Raw genomic sequence first — 14,560 nt, 5'->3', positions numbered from 1 at the left:
GTATCGCTCCAGTGCTCCGCTTTCACACTTAAACACAAAGCAGCTTGTTATGCCCACGAGGTCATTATCACTAACAGTAATAGTGATCCTATGGCTCATCAAGTGTGGTCCAGATTGGTATCGATCTACTTCGAGGTATATTATAGTATGGCGGTGTGTGATTCTACCGTATCTCACTTGTCTACAATTAATGACAAGTTCTAGCGCATTTGGCGCTTTCTACCACAAACAATTTCGTTCTATCTAGCTGACGTTGAGTTGGGCATTGACCTCCAAGTGGCCGCCCTGCCGAGAAAGTGGTACCCACATGACCAGTGAGCCTCCTCCAGTTCCAGGAAGACCCAGAAAACCCGGACGCCAGCGGTCCAGGTAAAGCGTCTTGCCACCCAGGGCTGTGACATTTGACTTCCACTGGGCCGTACCTCCAGCTTTCAAGTCAACTTCGTCGATTTTGTCACCGCCAGACATGATGTTGACTGTCACGTCCTTAGTATCCTTACTCTTGAAGTTAATAATGACAGCGCCGTCACCCTTCTTGGTCCAGGATATCGTGCTGTTCTTGAATGCCTTCTTGAGCGCGTTCATGCCCAAGGTGGCAGCCTCGTCACCATCGTCGATTTCACCCATGAACTGCGTGGGTCCGCAGATAGTCTGAAGAAATTCAGCAAACAGAGTCGACAGATCCGTAGGCTCGAGACCGGTAACGGAAGCCATCGTAATAGCGTTGTCGATCCACACGTAGGCAGCGTGTTTCGCGGCCATGGACGTGCCGTTGTCACTCTTGCCGGACTTGATGAGATCGTTGATAATAACCCCGAACGTTTTGCGAAGAGTTTCGCGAGTCTTGTAGGCGGTGGCCAGCGTAGACTCGGAAATCATCTGACTCATGCAGTTGTTGGTCACTGTGGCGATATCGTACAGCACGAGGTCAGACTGGCTGATCTTCAGGCGGATTTCGGCGTCGCTGATCTTCGGGTTCTCCTCCCGGTACTCGTTCACGGTCATCCAGACCTGGTTCGTCAGCGTCCGCATTTCTTCACCGCAGGTCGTGTTCTGCTTCATTGCGGTTTCCAGACTCGAAATCTCGCCAGGCGTAATAGCAGTAGCAGCCTCCGTGAAGTTAGCCCTCATCATGAAGGCCTTGAACTTCTCCCAGCTGTGAATGATGTCGTCGTCATAGCTGAGCACCAACAGTAAGACGAACTGCGCAGTGGGAAGCAGACCACGGGCCAGGTTCAGGTTGGCAGGTACCGTCTTGCCCATGCAGGCATAGATCGTGGCCGGCAGATCTGCGACGACATAGTTCGTCTGGTACAGCAACAGCAGCAGCTTCTCCTGGGACGTCTGCGGGTCTTGCACCATTTGGTTGCGGGTGAAACGAACGATAGCTCTCGTCGCCGTCATGAGCATGTTGACACACCTGACAGCCCATGTCACCTTCTTGCCCAGCTTCGCCAGCTGACCGAATACACCGAAGGTGGCCATACTGAGAGCGGACATCGCTACAGCCGAGATCTTGGCAATGTTCTCGCGACCGCAGTCGTTGTTCTGCTGGATGCACTGCATGCCGCACTCGACTGGGTAGTCCATCGGACACTCCGTCCAGCACGTGTTCGTAAGCTCGTTGCGGTCGTAGTTGCTGGGGCAGGTGTTCATGATGTGAGCCTCACGGTAACACGCGGAATCGGCGGATTGGCTCCAGGGCCCCACCCAGTTGCGGTAGTTCGACCTGACAGTGCTTACGGCGTTCGAAGGCGAGGCCATGGCACTCACCGGAGGGATCACCGAGTCCGACGAGGAGGATCCCGAAAAGTTGAAAGCGAATCCCAAAGGAGAATCGGACACCGAGGAGGAGTCGGAGCCATCGTCGGATGAAGAAGGCGCGTCTGTAGCTTTGTTGGAGGAGTCCGACCCCGACTCCGCCAAAGAGTCCGAACCGGCCCCCGACGAAATCAAAGACCTGACGGCGTCCATGTAGTCGGAGCCCATCATACTCCTAAGTGTTTCAGGTGACAACGTCTCGATGCCCGTGCTCGTAGCGGGCGAAGGAGTGGAATCGTCGTCATCGTTCCAGAAGGTCCAGTCGATGGCTTGTGTGCTGGTGGTCGCGGCAATAGCCGTCAAAAGGATGAACGCCACCTTTGATCGAACCATCTTGAAGTGCTTGCGACGGGGACCGGAGCGCGTTACGTTGAGGCTGTATGCACTAGCTCAATCTCGCGTGTGTCCGAGGATGCAAAAAGCGGAATGAGCTCATCGTGGCGTTTCAAACCTTTTGGCTCCTTCAGGATGGATACTGTATGTACCTGCTGTCGGGCACCGGGCCGTATCGCTCGACAAGCGGGGATGCGGTGGCCAAGCAATCGAGCCGGTAACTTCGCGGCATCATGACCAGGATTAAAAAGCCCGACCAAGTGGAGCAAGACCGGACAGCGGAGATGGTGGCGGTCGGTCCCTGTGGCGTTTTTGACGCACTCGCCCTTGGTTTTCGTATACTGCACTGTTTCAGACACGTCAAGCCCTTTTTGTAGTTGACACCAGATGTATCCGAGGCTCACATTCTTTGAGATACGTGGTTTAACCCCCTTTTTCGGTAGCATGCATTGGTGCAGCAGACGGGCATTGGAACAGCGACGACCAGGATGAAAGTTCCCACTTGCGGGTAACAACAATGCTACGTCTAGGTGGACCTCCCCGCTAAATCTTGGCTCGTGGTGGCGAGTGGATCAATGGTTCAGGTCACTATCGAGACTTGCTCGGGTAGACTCGATCGGAAGCACCAAATCTTGGGTTCGCACGAGCCAAGATCACGTTGCATATCCTACCGTCGTAGTACGCATTACAAATATTAAACAAGCATTTCTACACGCTAGTGTCTCGGTGATGCAGGGCTGGTAAGCTCCTCCTGAGCGCTCATTGGTAGTTGAGATTTAAGTTGCAAGGCAAAGTATCCTATATTAATACAGACAACGCTGCTCGGGAGGTTTTGAAACTTACCATGGTTAGCTTGGGCAGACTGGCCCCGCGTTCTACAGGACGTCCACAAAGCACCCAGACCATGTGCGCCGAGGGCAGAGCATCTGTTTGCACTACTGCTGTATTCATCCAATCGACGCAGTTACATGTAGACTGCTTCGCTGATAGTATTCATAGTGCACCTGTACAGTACCGTACAATACCGTATGTGCGAGCTGGCACGCCAATCTCAAACTCAATCACGGTGGTATTTCTCTGCCAAGGCAGTAACACTCAAACCGAGGGACTTGAGTAGCAGCAAATGGCTCACCGACTCCATGGCACCATGTGAATGTTCTCTTGAAGAAAACATGTTGACACTGTATCCGCAGCCATCGCACCAATGAGCGTCTCGCAATCCTTCACGAATGCTGCGTCACCAGGTACAACCGCGGTAATGGCACGAGCAAACAGAAAAAGAAAACCGGGTGTACGTGTGTATGTATATGTACTGCCGGTGACTCACGGCAAGTCGTATTGTACAGTCTCCATATCAGCCCATATATTAAAATACATGTAACACCATCAATTGATACTGTACGGGCAGATTAACTCTACTTTGATGAAGTCGTAACAAGCTGTAGAAGCACAAATTTAAACTTTTTAAATTTGTAAACTATTATTAATCCACACCCTTTCCAGCTGGGCGATTGGCTCTCGTCATAAACAGCAGTGGTGGTAAGGTTGTCGAAGACTGCAATGCAATGCACTGATTTACGTGTTCGCGTGGCCAGCTATGCTGCACCTAGACTCTGTATACCAAGGAGCCGCCGGGCATGGTGAGAGGTACGCTCGGTATGCGGGGTTGATGCCGCGGTCGCCCTGAGGCTACCAGCGTTTTAACCGCAAGAAAAAAATGGACTCTGTATACCAAAACTGCAACAAAAATGCTTGCATATGTGCGTTATACCAGTGCATGTAGGCCATTGTACACCTACAGTAGATATTGTAGATGTTCCTACACACACGCGAGCGGGAAACAAGTCGGACTAAATTTTGAAGTTTGAAGGCAGCTGCGGACCTCTAACCAAGAAGGAGACCACAGTCAAGATACAGTGTATTGCTTGAGCTGACATGTCGGCAGTCGTGGGCCACGACTCGTGGCAGCTCATCCCTCACCACCCGCTTTGCCGGAACGGCCGTCCTGACAAAAGAAGGTAATGTGACCACGCCCCAAAGATCGCGATCGCCAATGAGCAACGGACCTCACAACATGAACGCATTCACTGAACTACGAAGCCGCGTACTCCCAGTGCAGCGAATGATAGCCATTCGTCTAGTGGTCTAGCTCCAGCTCACAATTTTTGAGCATGGCTCTGCCACTGCGATTGCCCAAACTCGGCTTGCGGCGAAGTGTTCCTGCTCAGCGACAATCGAATTGCGATCCTCAAAAGGGTCATAAGGATCAGCTGGCCCTGCAAAATGATCTTATTTGAGATCTGTTCATCGTCTCCGCCGCGTCTTTGTTTTTGTGTATCGGCCAGTTTCTCCTGACGCAGCATCGTCGACGACTGCGCGTGAGCGCATTGGCCACGACGAAGTGGTGAAAACCGACATTACACTGCAGGACGCACTGGAGAAATGGTACAGGCGAACCACCGAATCTGTGAGGGTGTGGCGGGAACACAAAGTGCCGCAAAATAAGTCGGGTCGACAGGTCGCGGCTATCAGAAAGCCTCTTACGTCGTTTGGAGTCCAAACTTTGGACTGTGTACAGGACGCATTGATACATTTGTATTGTCAGTTCGGTGATCGGAAGCACCTTCAGTTGAAGCAAGGCCTTGAAGTGTTCAAAGCCCAAGCACTAATAATGCCTACTTCAACGCTTTGCGTGTTACAGTAAGTGTATTACACGTGAAGCTACGCCTAGAACTGTAATCGGCATTCAGTCTTGTCCGGCACGAGTTGCAACTCAGCCATTTGCGAAGCACCAGAATCTAGTACCGGTACACGTACACTGTTGTGTATCCTGAAGTCCGAGCGGTTCCATCACCTCAGATTAAAGCGTTGTCACGCCCATCACCCAGATTAAATGGGCGAACGCAAACCACCTGAGTCTTTATGGATATTCAGTACTACCTGAGAAATTCCCTTTATGGAGATTCGCGGCTTCCTGACAAATTAGAACATTCTTCAGTGCACAGCTTCGACAAGTGATTCCAAAATTCGACGGGTCACAGAGAAGTCGCCAAGGATCTCCGGGTCTTTGGCCTTCCTGGGGAGAATCCTCCCTCGGGAGCCCAGGAAGGAGCGTGGCGGCAGCAGTGGTGGCTTCCAAGCGATCACGACCGACGAAGGGGGTCAGCACTGGGGCAGCTAGCGCGTGTCAATGGCGATTGCGCTCCAAGAGGGGAGCAACTCCTCGGGTTCCTGCCACGGTGATGGTGGGGCCCAGCCTCCCACCATCCTTTTCAAGCTCGCGGCAGGCGACCGCACTTCAAACTCTGAAGCCACACCTCCACGGAGGCACGGGGCAGTGTCCTTCGGGATGCTGCCGTCATTCGATGCCGTCGAGCCCAGTCTCACGCAGCTTTCCAGTTCGCGACGGACGAACGCGATCAAGCTTTAGCTAAGTGGCAGCGAACCTTCATTCAAAACCAAAAACAAACTTCGATAAGCGACTGAGGTCACCTCATGGGCCCAGCTTACGATACGTTTAATAAATAATTTAACAAGGGATACGACTCTTCATAAAAAAAATAGCACAAATCACAAAATATAAGCAAGTAAGCAGTTATTATATGTTGATGAAAACGAACATACAATAATTATTTTAGATATATTTATTAAAATGAATCACGTATTTCATAATACATTGTTTACAAAACGTTTTAAAATGATGTAATTGTAATTATTTATTTTATTGTGAAAACCGGCGATTTTGTCACTCCGTATAGCTCTGTAAATCAGGGCTGTGAGCAAAAACGATTCGTGGTAATTTGTACTGAATAGGAAGTTAATGTGGGTACTAATCTGAGTAAGTCGGCTTAAATAGGAGTTGGGAACTGTGCTCTAAAGCCATCTTGTCAGAACAGTTGTGAGGGAGAGAGACAGCGGAGGCACGATGTATGCCGCAGAATTTCGACGGAGAGCTGTGGTTAAATCCACCCAGCCCTGCTGAGTGGCGCCTTGACTTGGCTTAGCGTAGAGATTAGTATCAGGGCGCAACGTTCTAATATCGAAAGCAACTAGCGCGGCTACGATGCGCTCTTCCGCTCTCGCGTAGAGGTCATCAAAGCTGCCCTCTGGGTCGAAGCGAAACTCCGCGTCCTCGACACGGACGCTGGTTCTGCTCGTCCTGTTGATTCCTCCTATTTTGACTGATATTTTGGCTAGTGTTTGCATAGCCGCTTGCTCGGTGGATTTATTTGTGCGGACTTCCTCGGAATGCCGAGGTTGGAGCTGGCATTTCAGCCTATTTAGAGACCAAATCGATTACGACTCTAAAATAGCTTTGAAGCGATGCGCTGCATAAGACCGATTATAATTAGGGATACCCAATTCTAAATGAGGGATGGATCGAAATAAATAAGGGTTCCCGTCTCTAAATAAGGCACTAAATCAGTCGATTCACTATCCGATTAGACATTCTGAGTGCTTTTCACAATAACTATACTTATTTATAAGAAGTATTTCTAACATTTAATTTCTTATGTTTTTCGCGAGGAATTTGTATTTTGTCCCCAGTAAGCTCGCAATGTGGTTGCCCTGGATGGATCTGCACGTACATTGTTGGAGCAACTATGTACAGATTTCGCATACATGTAGGGCCATCAAGCTTCGTGTCTTTCAGGACCCGACCCAGCTAGCGCAAGCTATTCATTTGTACACCATGAATCAAACTTACTGTACAATTGATGAAACCTGTGAACGTTTGGTTGTTGCATGGTGATGCTTCCCGTCCATCTACATATATGTTCGAATCCTGTGATCTGCGCTCGCAGTGACGCAGCGTGGTGCTGGTATTTCAGCGATGCTATTGGCGTACATATCTCCGTAACTTCCGTGACGCAGTGCTGCTCACTCCGAGGCGAGTACAAAGCGTACGCAACTGAACGAGTCGCACAACGCATTTTAAAATTAAAGAAATAGATGCATGCATGTTTATCATCACAAGCAAGGGGACACAAACCTGCAGCAGTTCTTCTTGGCGGGGTTGCCGAACTTCTGCGACATATGATACAGCAGGCAATGCACCGATCGAACACAACTTGTGCTAAGCTTATCAGTATGATGCACAAGCACTTCATAGAAAAAAGCATGGGACCGGAATTCCGGTGGTGGAGATAATTGTTTCCATGTGTTCAAGGTGTTCAACATCCCCTGAAAGTGAAATTCGTGAACTCAACCAGTTGTAAGAGTCACACCTGCTGTGACGATAATATCCATATCATGGAACAAGTGCGGTCTTGTTTACGGATCCACGCTCTAGGTAGCGAGTGCTACTAATTGCTTCGTGCAGCATAGCTTCCTCGTCGTCGCCTCCAGTTCCCTCTATCTCGTTGACCACCATCGCGGCTACAAGTTACGCCAGCGCGCTTGCGCGCTCGCTACGCGTCATGACCGCTGGGATATGACGAATGGCGAACAAGAATTTCTTCTCAGAAAGACGACGGTTTGATTTGGCTACTGATACTTACTTACTTTCAACCACTAATACTGTGTACTTTGTCTTTCAATAAAATCAAACCTACTACTTCCGTGAACAGCCAATCAAACAGAGGTTGTGGTCTTCCTTTCAAATTTTCCGACAGTATTGGCAGGTTTCGAAGGTTTGATTTCATTGGACAATGCTTTTTTTTACTTTCTTACTTTCCAACTGTAAGAACCCTATTGTACATGAATACATGAAAAAAGAAGTTCATTAGGCCTGCACTCACGAAACCCCAACGTGGAACGGTTGGGTTGTTAATAATTCAATGCAGCAGTTTCAGTTATTCCTCCAGTTTAAGTCCTCAACAAAAAGGACTGGTCAGCCAATGTGAACCAACCCTGCCCACAGAAGCGAATACATGAACTTCAAGTTCTGAACACGATTTCACGCACGAGCCTACATGTACTGTACATACTAGTATTAATACCAAGGAATATAACAGAAAGCGTCACGCCAAGAAGTCGGATCCTTTTCAACATCCTCGGTTGCTGTTAATCGCGGTTGGGTATGGAGCCACCGGCTCGATTGCATACGATCTCTCTCGCGTTCACCGTTCGCTAATCGCCAAGCCACCCGGCACATCTACCGTAAAGAGAGCTAACAACTTCAGTGTTCTTTTAGCAGTATCACCCTCAAGAGGCACCTTAGCTGCGATTCAATGGTGTCAAGGCTGGCATTTTTAATGTTGTTTTTGATTCGTGTCGCCTCAGCGGCAACCGGACTCGATTTTTTCTTCGGAAAGACGATGAAGACTCATCGAATGAAACGACATTGACACCGTTAAACGCTTCTCCTGCTTCGATACCCAGGTCGACGTTGATATCGCCAACTAAGAAACCATCAAGCTACACGATCGCTACACCTGCTACGGCAGTCAGCACAGTTACCTCCACGTACCGCAACTGGGTCGGCCCATGGAGCATTTTTGCGGACGCCGCTTGTTACCGAGAAGCACATTATGCCGACATGTCCATCCAATTACGACCGCAACGACGCCACCAGCACGTACTGGACGGAGGGTCCTCTTGGATACCCAGTCGAATGTGGGATGGAATGTATCAGGCAGAACGACGACTGCAAACTTGAAATTTTCACTAAGATCAGTGTTATCGCTGTGACCGCTCTGGATGCAGCTTCCATGGGCATCTTTGGCAAGCTGGACGAGATAGGCAAAGGCATCAAGAGGGCGGCGAAGAGCGCAAATTCGATGATGACTGTGATCAGAGGCCTTGTGAGGTACATCCGAAATAAATATTAAGACTTCCGATCTGCAAACTTCCCAAGCCCAACTTTTGGCAATGCTGTACCAGACAAGCAATGTTGTCACTGACATACCTATCGCCATAACAAACTGCCTCGGGAAGACTATGCTGCCAAGCCTCCCCACCTCGAAAAATATACTTGCGACGTCGAAGTACATCCTTTCGCAGGTTCTGACCAACAATGCGACTATCATCTCGAGTTGGGAGAAGTTCAAGGCTTTTCTCATCGGATCCAACTTCACTGACGCTGTGGATGAGCTGAATTCCACTGCCATCTCGTCGCTCAAGTCCGGAATGAAATCTCGGTCGACTTGCGGTACCGACTTGATGTATTTGCTGGATCGCACGTGGATGACTGTGCAGCATTATCGGCAGGAAAGCCTCGACATCACCGAGGCCGACCTCCGGCTGAGGATCAGCAACTCCGACCTCGTTTTGTACGACACCGCTACGGTCACGAATAGCTGTATGAAGCAAATGGTTGCAGAGTCGTCTGATGCAACAGCCTACAAGACTCGTGAAACACTTCGCAAGACCTTGGGGGTCGTAATCAACGACTTTATTTCAAAAGGTATCAGCAATAACGGCACTACACTGAACGCAGAATACTACGCGTACCAAGCTATTCAGAAGGGATTACCAATCATATTTGTGAGCGGGTTTGACCCGATGGACATTTCGACATTGTTGGTAGCGTACGTCCAGACAATCTGTGGTCCCACTCAATTCATGGGAGAAATTGACGACGGTAACGAAGCTGCCACTCTGGGTTTACACTATCCAGAAAGCATTCAAAGGCAGCACGAGTTCCTGGACCAGGGTCCGCGACGGTGCTGTGATCATCAACTTCACAAGCACAGACACAGAAGACGTGACTGTAAACATCAAGTCTGGAGGTGACAAAATTGACGAGGTTCGCGTCCCTGCAGGCAGAACGGCTGCATGGACATCGAACACAACATCTCTGAGCGATAAGACGCTTTACCTTGATCGGTGGCGGCCTGGGTTTTTAGGTCTTCCGGGAACGGGAGGTGGGTCGTTGGTGCTCTGGGTTCCTAAAGCCGCCGAGGGCGACCACTTGGAACTTAATGTGCGTTTAAACGTGAGCTAGAGGGCTATGTAGCATACCGTTAGTCTTCACAAAGTGCCAAATAATAAGTTTTCCGACTGAATTAGTCCAAACTTGGGCTCCGAGAAGGCTGCATAGGAGGAATCTGAATTAATTTGTGTTTAGCTAGGAGGTTTTTTTGATTTGTCAACGGGCATCTTCTGCTGCGAAGCAGCCGCAGCATCTATCCGGTACGTCTCGATATGCACACGTGTAGACGTAGCTGTCAACGTAGAAAAAACAAGCTTAAGATCTATTTGCAAAACGCAAGCGTTTCACATTGTGCCAATGCTATTCTAGTCGATAGACCTCATAATATGAGGCACTATATGAGACCGCGGCAAACAAAACCATGCTTACCCACACACTTGGAGTTTATCACGTTTGAAGTTGATCAATAAAAAATCGTACATAACCGGATATCACAAAAATCAAAGCTATAAACACTCGTAAAAGCGAAAACAACTTTAGTTCGATTGCATTTTACACGAGATTTCCAATAATATATAATATGTCAAAATTGAAAAAATATTGGTGTCACACGACCGAATAAAACCCCGGATTTCGGGGGTCCGGAAGTGGAGACATTTTTTTTCGACCAATGTAACTCCACGTGTTCTTAACGTGGGAGCCAGCAAGTCACATCCCCACACGGCTCAAAATGCAGTGTGAACACGAGACCATCAATTTTATATGGATCTACCAGTCCACTCGGGGAAGGCACAGGGTTTATCGGCAACACCCAAGTAGAAGAAGCGCAAGCGTTAGGAGTAGACAGATGAAATATGCATAGACATTAAGTATGCAGCACGAACTTTACACTAACGCGGTGTCTATATCTACTGCCGTGGGGCACGACAGTACTTTTCTACTGGATTATGGAAATTCCTTCATATACTGTATGCCTTGTACAGTATATGTACGTACTACTGTACAATCCAATCCCAAACACTATCTTGCGTCTCTTTTCTTCCCAGAAAGCAGGAGGAACTAGCGAAATTTTACCGTCGAACGGCGTTGAAACGTTAACGTTGAAGTTGGTACTGTACCTGTCCAGTACACATGTACGCTACATGTACTTTGATAGCATGACCCACCACACAGTCGATCGACTGCTAGCACCGGAACGGAGATTTGTTGCCCCCAAGACCGACTCTTTTGATCATCAATCCATCCCTACCTACAGTAGCGCTTTGGTGTGAGCTCATGCTGCGAATTTGAGAATGTCAATTTAACTCCTGTCGATCAGACCACACGCAATATCTACACGTACAATATTCTCCTATAATAGCGATACGACGCGCTCATAAAGCCCACAATCTGGTTTGCAGTGTTGCTGATGGCGTAGCTCATCAGTCTTCCTATCGTGTAGATTGGAGGACGCTATCGAAAGTCGCGCGAGCCGCTAACTTAGCGGCACTAAGTACACGTAGCATGCCGTGCGTACAGTACCGCAGAGGCTCGGATCGAAGCAAGACACGCTATGCGCAGTCTCAGCAGGGTGCATTTAAACGACTCTTTCAAAGACGATATTTCTAGGGTGTGATTATTAGCACCGAAAACAAGCCACAGTACACCAACCTGCTCCTTACGCCCGTGGGCTCGTCGACCGTAGCCACTTCACGTGCAGCCATGACACGCGCCGTGATGTACATGTGCCAAAAATCCCAGTACATGTACAGTGTAGCTACCCTGACATACATGTACTGTAACTCATTGTTATCGCCACTCTGCAGTCGCTCAATAACCCTTATACTGTAGTATTGGGCCTATACATCTACATACATACAACACAGTGGACATGCACCGGTGCCCATCCACAGCAGTGGCGAACCCATTTTCAAACTAACGTGACGCTGCGAACGTCGACCACGACTTTCGGGCATGTACTGTCCACCAGGGATGTGGAGCAAATCTTCAGCTCCTGAAAATGTTGCCGAGTAAATAGTGTACCGGCGGAAAACAACAGCGGCAACCGTATCGGCGATACGGTTCGCTACGCTTCGGTCGGCTGAACATCATGTGTGACGCAAGCACTTCTTGATATACGGCGGCTGCAAATTGTTCTACATGTACCTGGTACAGTACATGAACTACTCGCAGGAATTTCTTCGTGTACATGTACTGTACACATGTACTCACTAGTGGAGAGCCTCCATCACTACAGTGTACGGATCTACAGCCGCGTTAACTCACTGCTGTCCTACATACATGTATTCAGTTGTTGTTCAACGGAGGTGGTCCGTTGTGGATGCCGAATCGAACACTAGCACTGACGTTAGGGCAACGATCCATGATGTACCAGCTATACTGTAGAACAACTCGAGTAGCCACACCCACACTGCATGCATACCTGGTCGTATTGAGGAGCTGATCCGCGATAGTCAAGAGCTATAAGCGAAAGGAGGGTATAACGCCCTAGACAGTACCTAAGTCGGTGAAGAAGACCGAATCATGGTGTCGAGTACATAACCTACGATACAGCACCAGGTGTTAATATGAGAGACGCAGCCTGGTGATGGAACGTCAGTCACTGACGGATTTACATGTATGTACGAGTTATGGATTCGGATTTTCCACAAACTGACCCCTCTGCTCGCGTGGACTCTCCGCGCAGCTTTTGATCTTTTGCGGTGGTGAAGCTGTTGTGTCCTCAGTTACGACTGTGCGAAAGTTGAAGTTGACAGGTCTTTGAACACTTCAAATTGTTGCTTCAACAAAAAGGTGCTTCCGATCACCGGACATGTACCAGATGAGAAAATATTAGAAACACCTAGCCTTTTCAGGCAAGTTGCAAACCCGTGCTACAGCATCTTTGAACTCCACTACGTAATAATGCTCCAATCAAACTCAAGGACTAAAAAAACACACTTTTGGACGCCTTTAAGTAAGCTATATCATATCATTACCAGTGTGTTCATCAAATTTGAGCGACGCATGGATATTTGGTGAGTCCGCAGGTGGTCAACGTCTTGGTCTGCATGATTACGTAGTGGAGTTCCAAGATGCTGTAGCACAGGTTTGCAACTTGACTGACAAGTGCTCCGGATGTTTTTGCATTTTTCTTGAAAATCGCCACACAAAAAGCGTAGCCTTTTAAATTAAAAAATGTCATTTGCACCTTGGTTTGTAAAACTTGCAACTTGACCGGGAAATAGGGCTGGTCTACTGATACTGTATCACATCGTTGTAAACGCGAGCCCGTCACTGAAAAGAGCTCCGGAATAATCCCGCCGATGCCCGAAAACAAGGATACAGTACGGCAGAACGACGAACAGATCTTGAACGACAAGCATCTGGTGAAGCAGCTGGCTGCTGCACAGTGGGTCTAACGCTCTGAAGGCCTCCATTTCGGCGTTATGCTGATGACATTGTACTGTTCTTCACCACGAACCAAATTTGAGCATACATGTACATGTACACAATCAGTTTTGTGAGCTGAAAACAAATGACCCGACAACATCGTACATTTTGCATGCTCGAATAACGTGAACGAAGACGTAGCTTTACACTGCTACATTTTTGTTGTTGTAATTTGCGACTTTTAGCAGCCTGCTCGAAGGCCTACTTTGTCAGGACCTCTTTGCGGATAGTAAAGGATGAGCTGCTAAGTCGTCTGCTACACTGTAGCAATGTAGACTACAGAGTTGAACCAATGTCATCGTCACGGGTGTCTTCTTGGTTAGAGGTCCAAACGTGTGAATGGACGGTTTGTCTCCAAACTTCAAACAAGGCAACATTGCACTGGTGTACATGTATACATGTAATTAATACTACTGTACATGTACACCGCTTACGAATCTATAGTTCTTCTCGATGCACGTGCATTTGCCGGGGGTACAATGTGTTTGTTTAATCAAACAACCAAATATAGATAAATAATTGCGCTATTGTAAGGAGATTTACTTTTTGTTAGTAGCTAAAATAATACGACGGCAACATTCCCGTCGCTTTTTGCGCTCATAACATGAGAAAGTTGCTCCACTCACACGCTCGCGCAAGTGTAGAGGGTGGCGCGAGTGCAGAACCTCTAGGTTGACCCATTAAGACTTTCTTCCTGGCTCCATCATCTATCGTAGAAATGCTACCGAGCGAACGTACTGAAAAGGAGTTAAACGATGGATCTCGCGATTGTGAGTTTCGGTACACGGGGTGCCGACTACACATTGTGTAGTCGGCACCATGTCATGTACGACGAGAACAGGTATAGGGCGATTACTAATATTGTATACAGCAGCAACCAAATGCTCTTCAGCACCCTCACGCGTAGGGATTGCTATGGTCTTCCCGAAGTCATCCTCATTCTTAATAAAACCCTGTAAATGAGCACGATAAAGTTGCTATTAATACTGTAAGACCGGTTCGATCACTTTGCACTAGCCGCACCAGCGCCCATCACCTCTCTTCCTCAAATCGCGCTGCCGCCTGTCGATCGGCACTACCCGGTACGCGTCAGCAGGTCTTCAGATGGACCATGCGCATTTCAAACAGCGCTACAGCTTCATTCTTCCTTTTGCATCC

At 48.5% G+C, this 14,560-nt stretch overlaps 2 protein-coding genes across 2 annotated transcripts; one reads left to right on the top strand and one right to left on the bottom strand.

Annotated features, from left to right (window-relative positions):
- Positions 1-243: 243 nt before the first annotated feature.
- Positions 244-2,154, bottom strand: IUM83_09513 (uncharacterized protein; the record flags this gene model as incomplete). The annotated part of the gene is made up of 1 exon (XM_067933958.1): positions 244-2,154. The coding sequence occupies one exon, from the start codon at positions 2,152-2,154 to the stop codon at positions 244-246; it is 1,911 nt and encodes a 636-aa protein (XP_067796926.1).
- A 6,882-nt stretch (positions 2,155-9,036) lies between these two features.
- On the top strand, positions 9,037-9,770 carry IUM83_09512 (uncharacterized protein; the record flags this gene model as incomplete). The annotated part of the gene is made up of 2 exons (XM_067933957.1): positions 9,037-9,626; positions 9,716-9,770. 2 exons carry the CDS (start codon positions 9,037-9,039, stop codon positions 9,768-9,770), a joined length of 645 nt encoding a protein of 214 aa, XP_067796927.1.
- Positions 9,771-14,560: the final 4,790 nt, after the last annotated feature.

The sequence above is a fragment of the Phytophthora cinnamomi genome (genome assembly GCF_018691715.1).
Source record: "Phytophthora cinnamomi strain GKB4 chromosome Unknown Contig15, whole genome shotgun sequence".
NCBI classification, from domain to species: Eukaryota; Oomycota; class Peronosporomycetes; order Peronosporales; family Peronosporaceae; genus Phytophthora; species Phytophthora cinnamomi.
The sequence above is the reverse complement of the archived record's forward strand: the minus strand, read 5'-3'. Positions and strand labels throughout refer to the sequence as shown.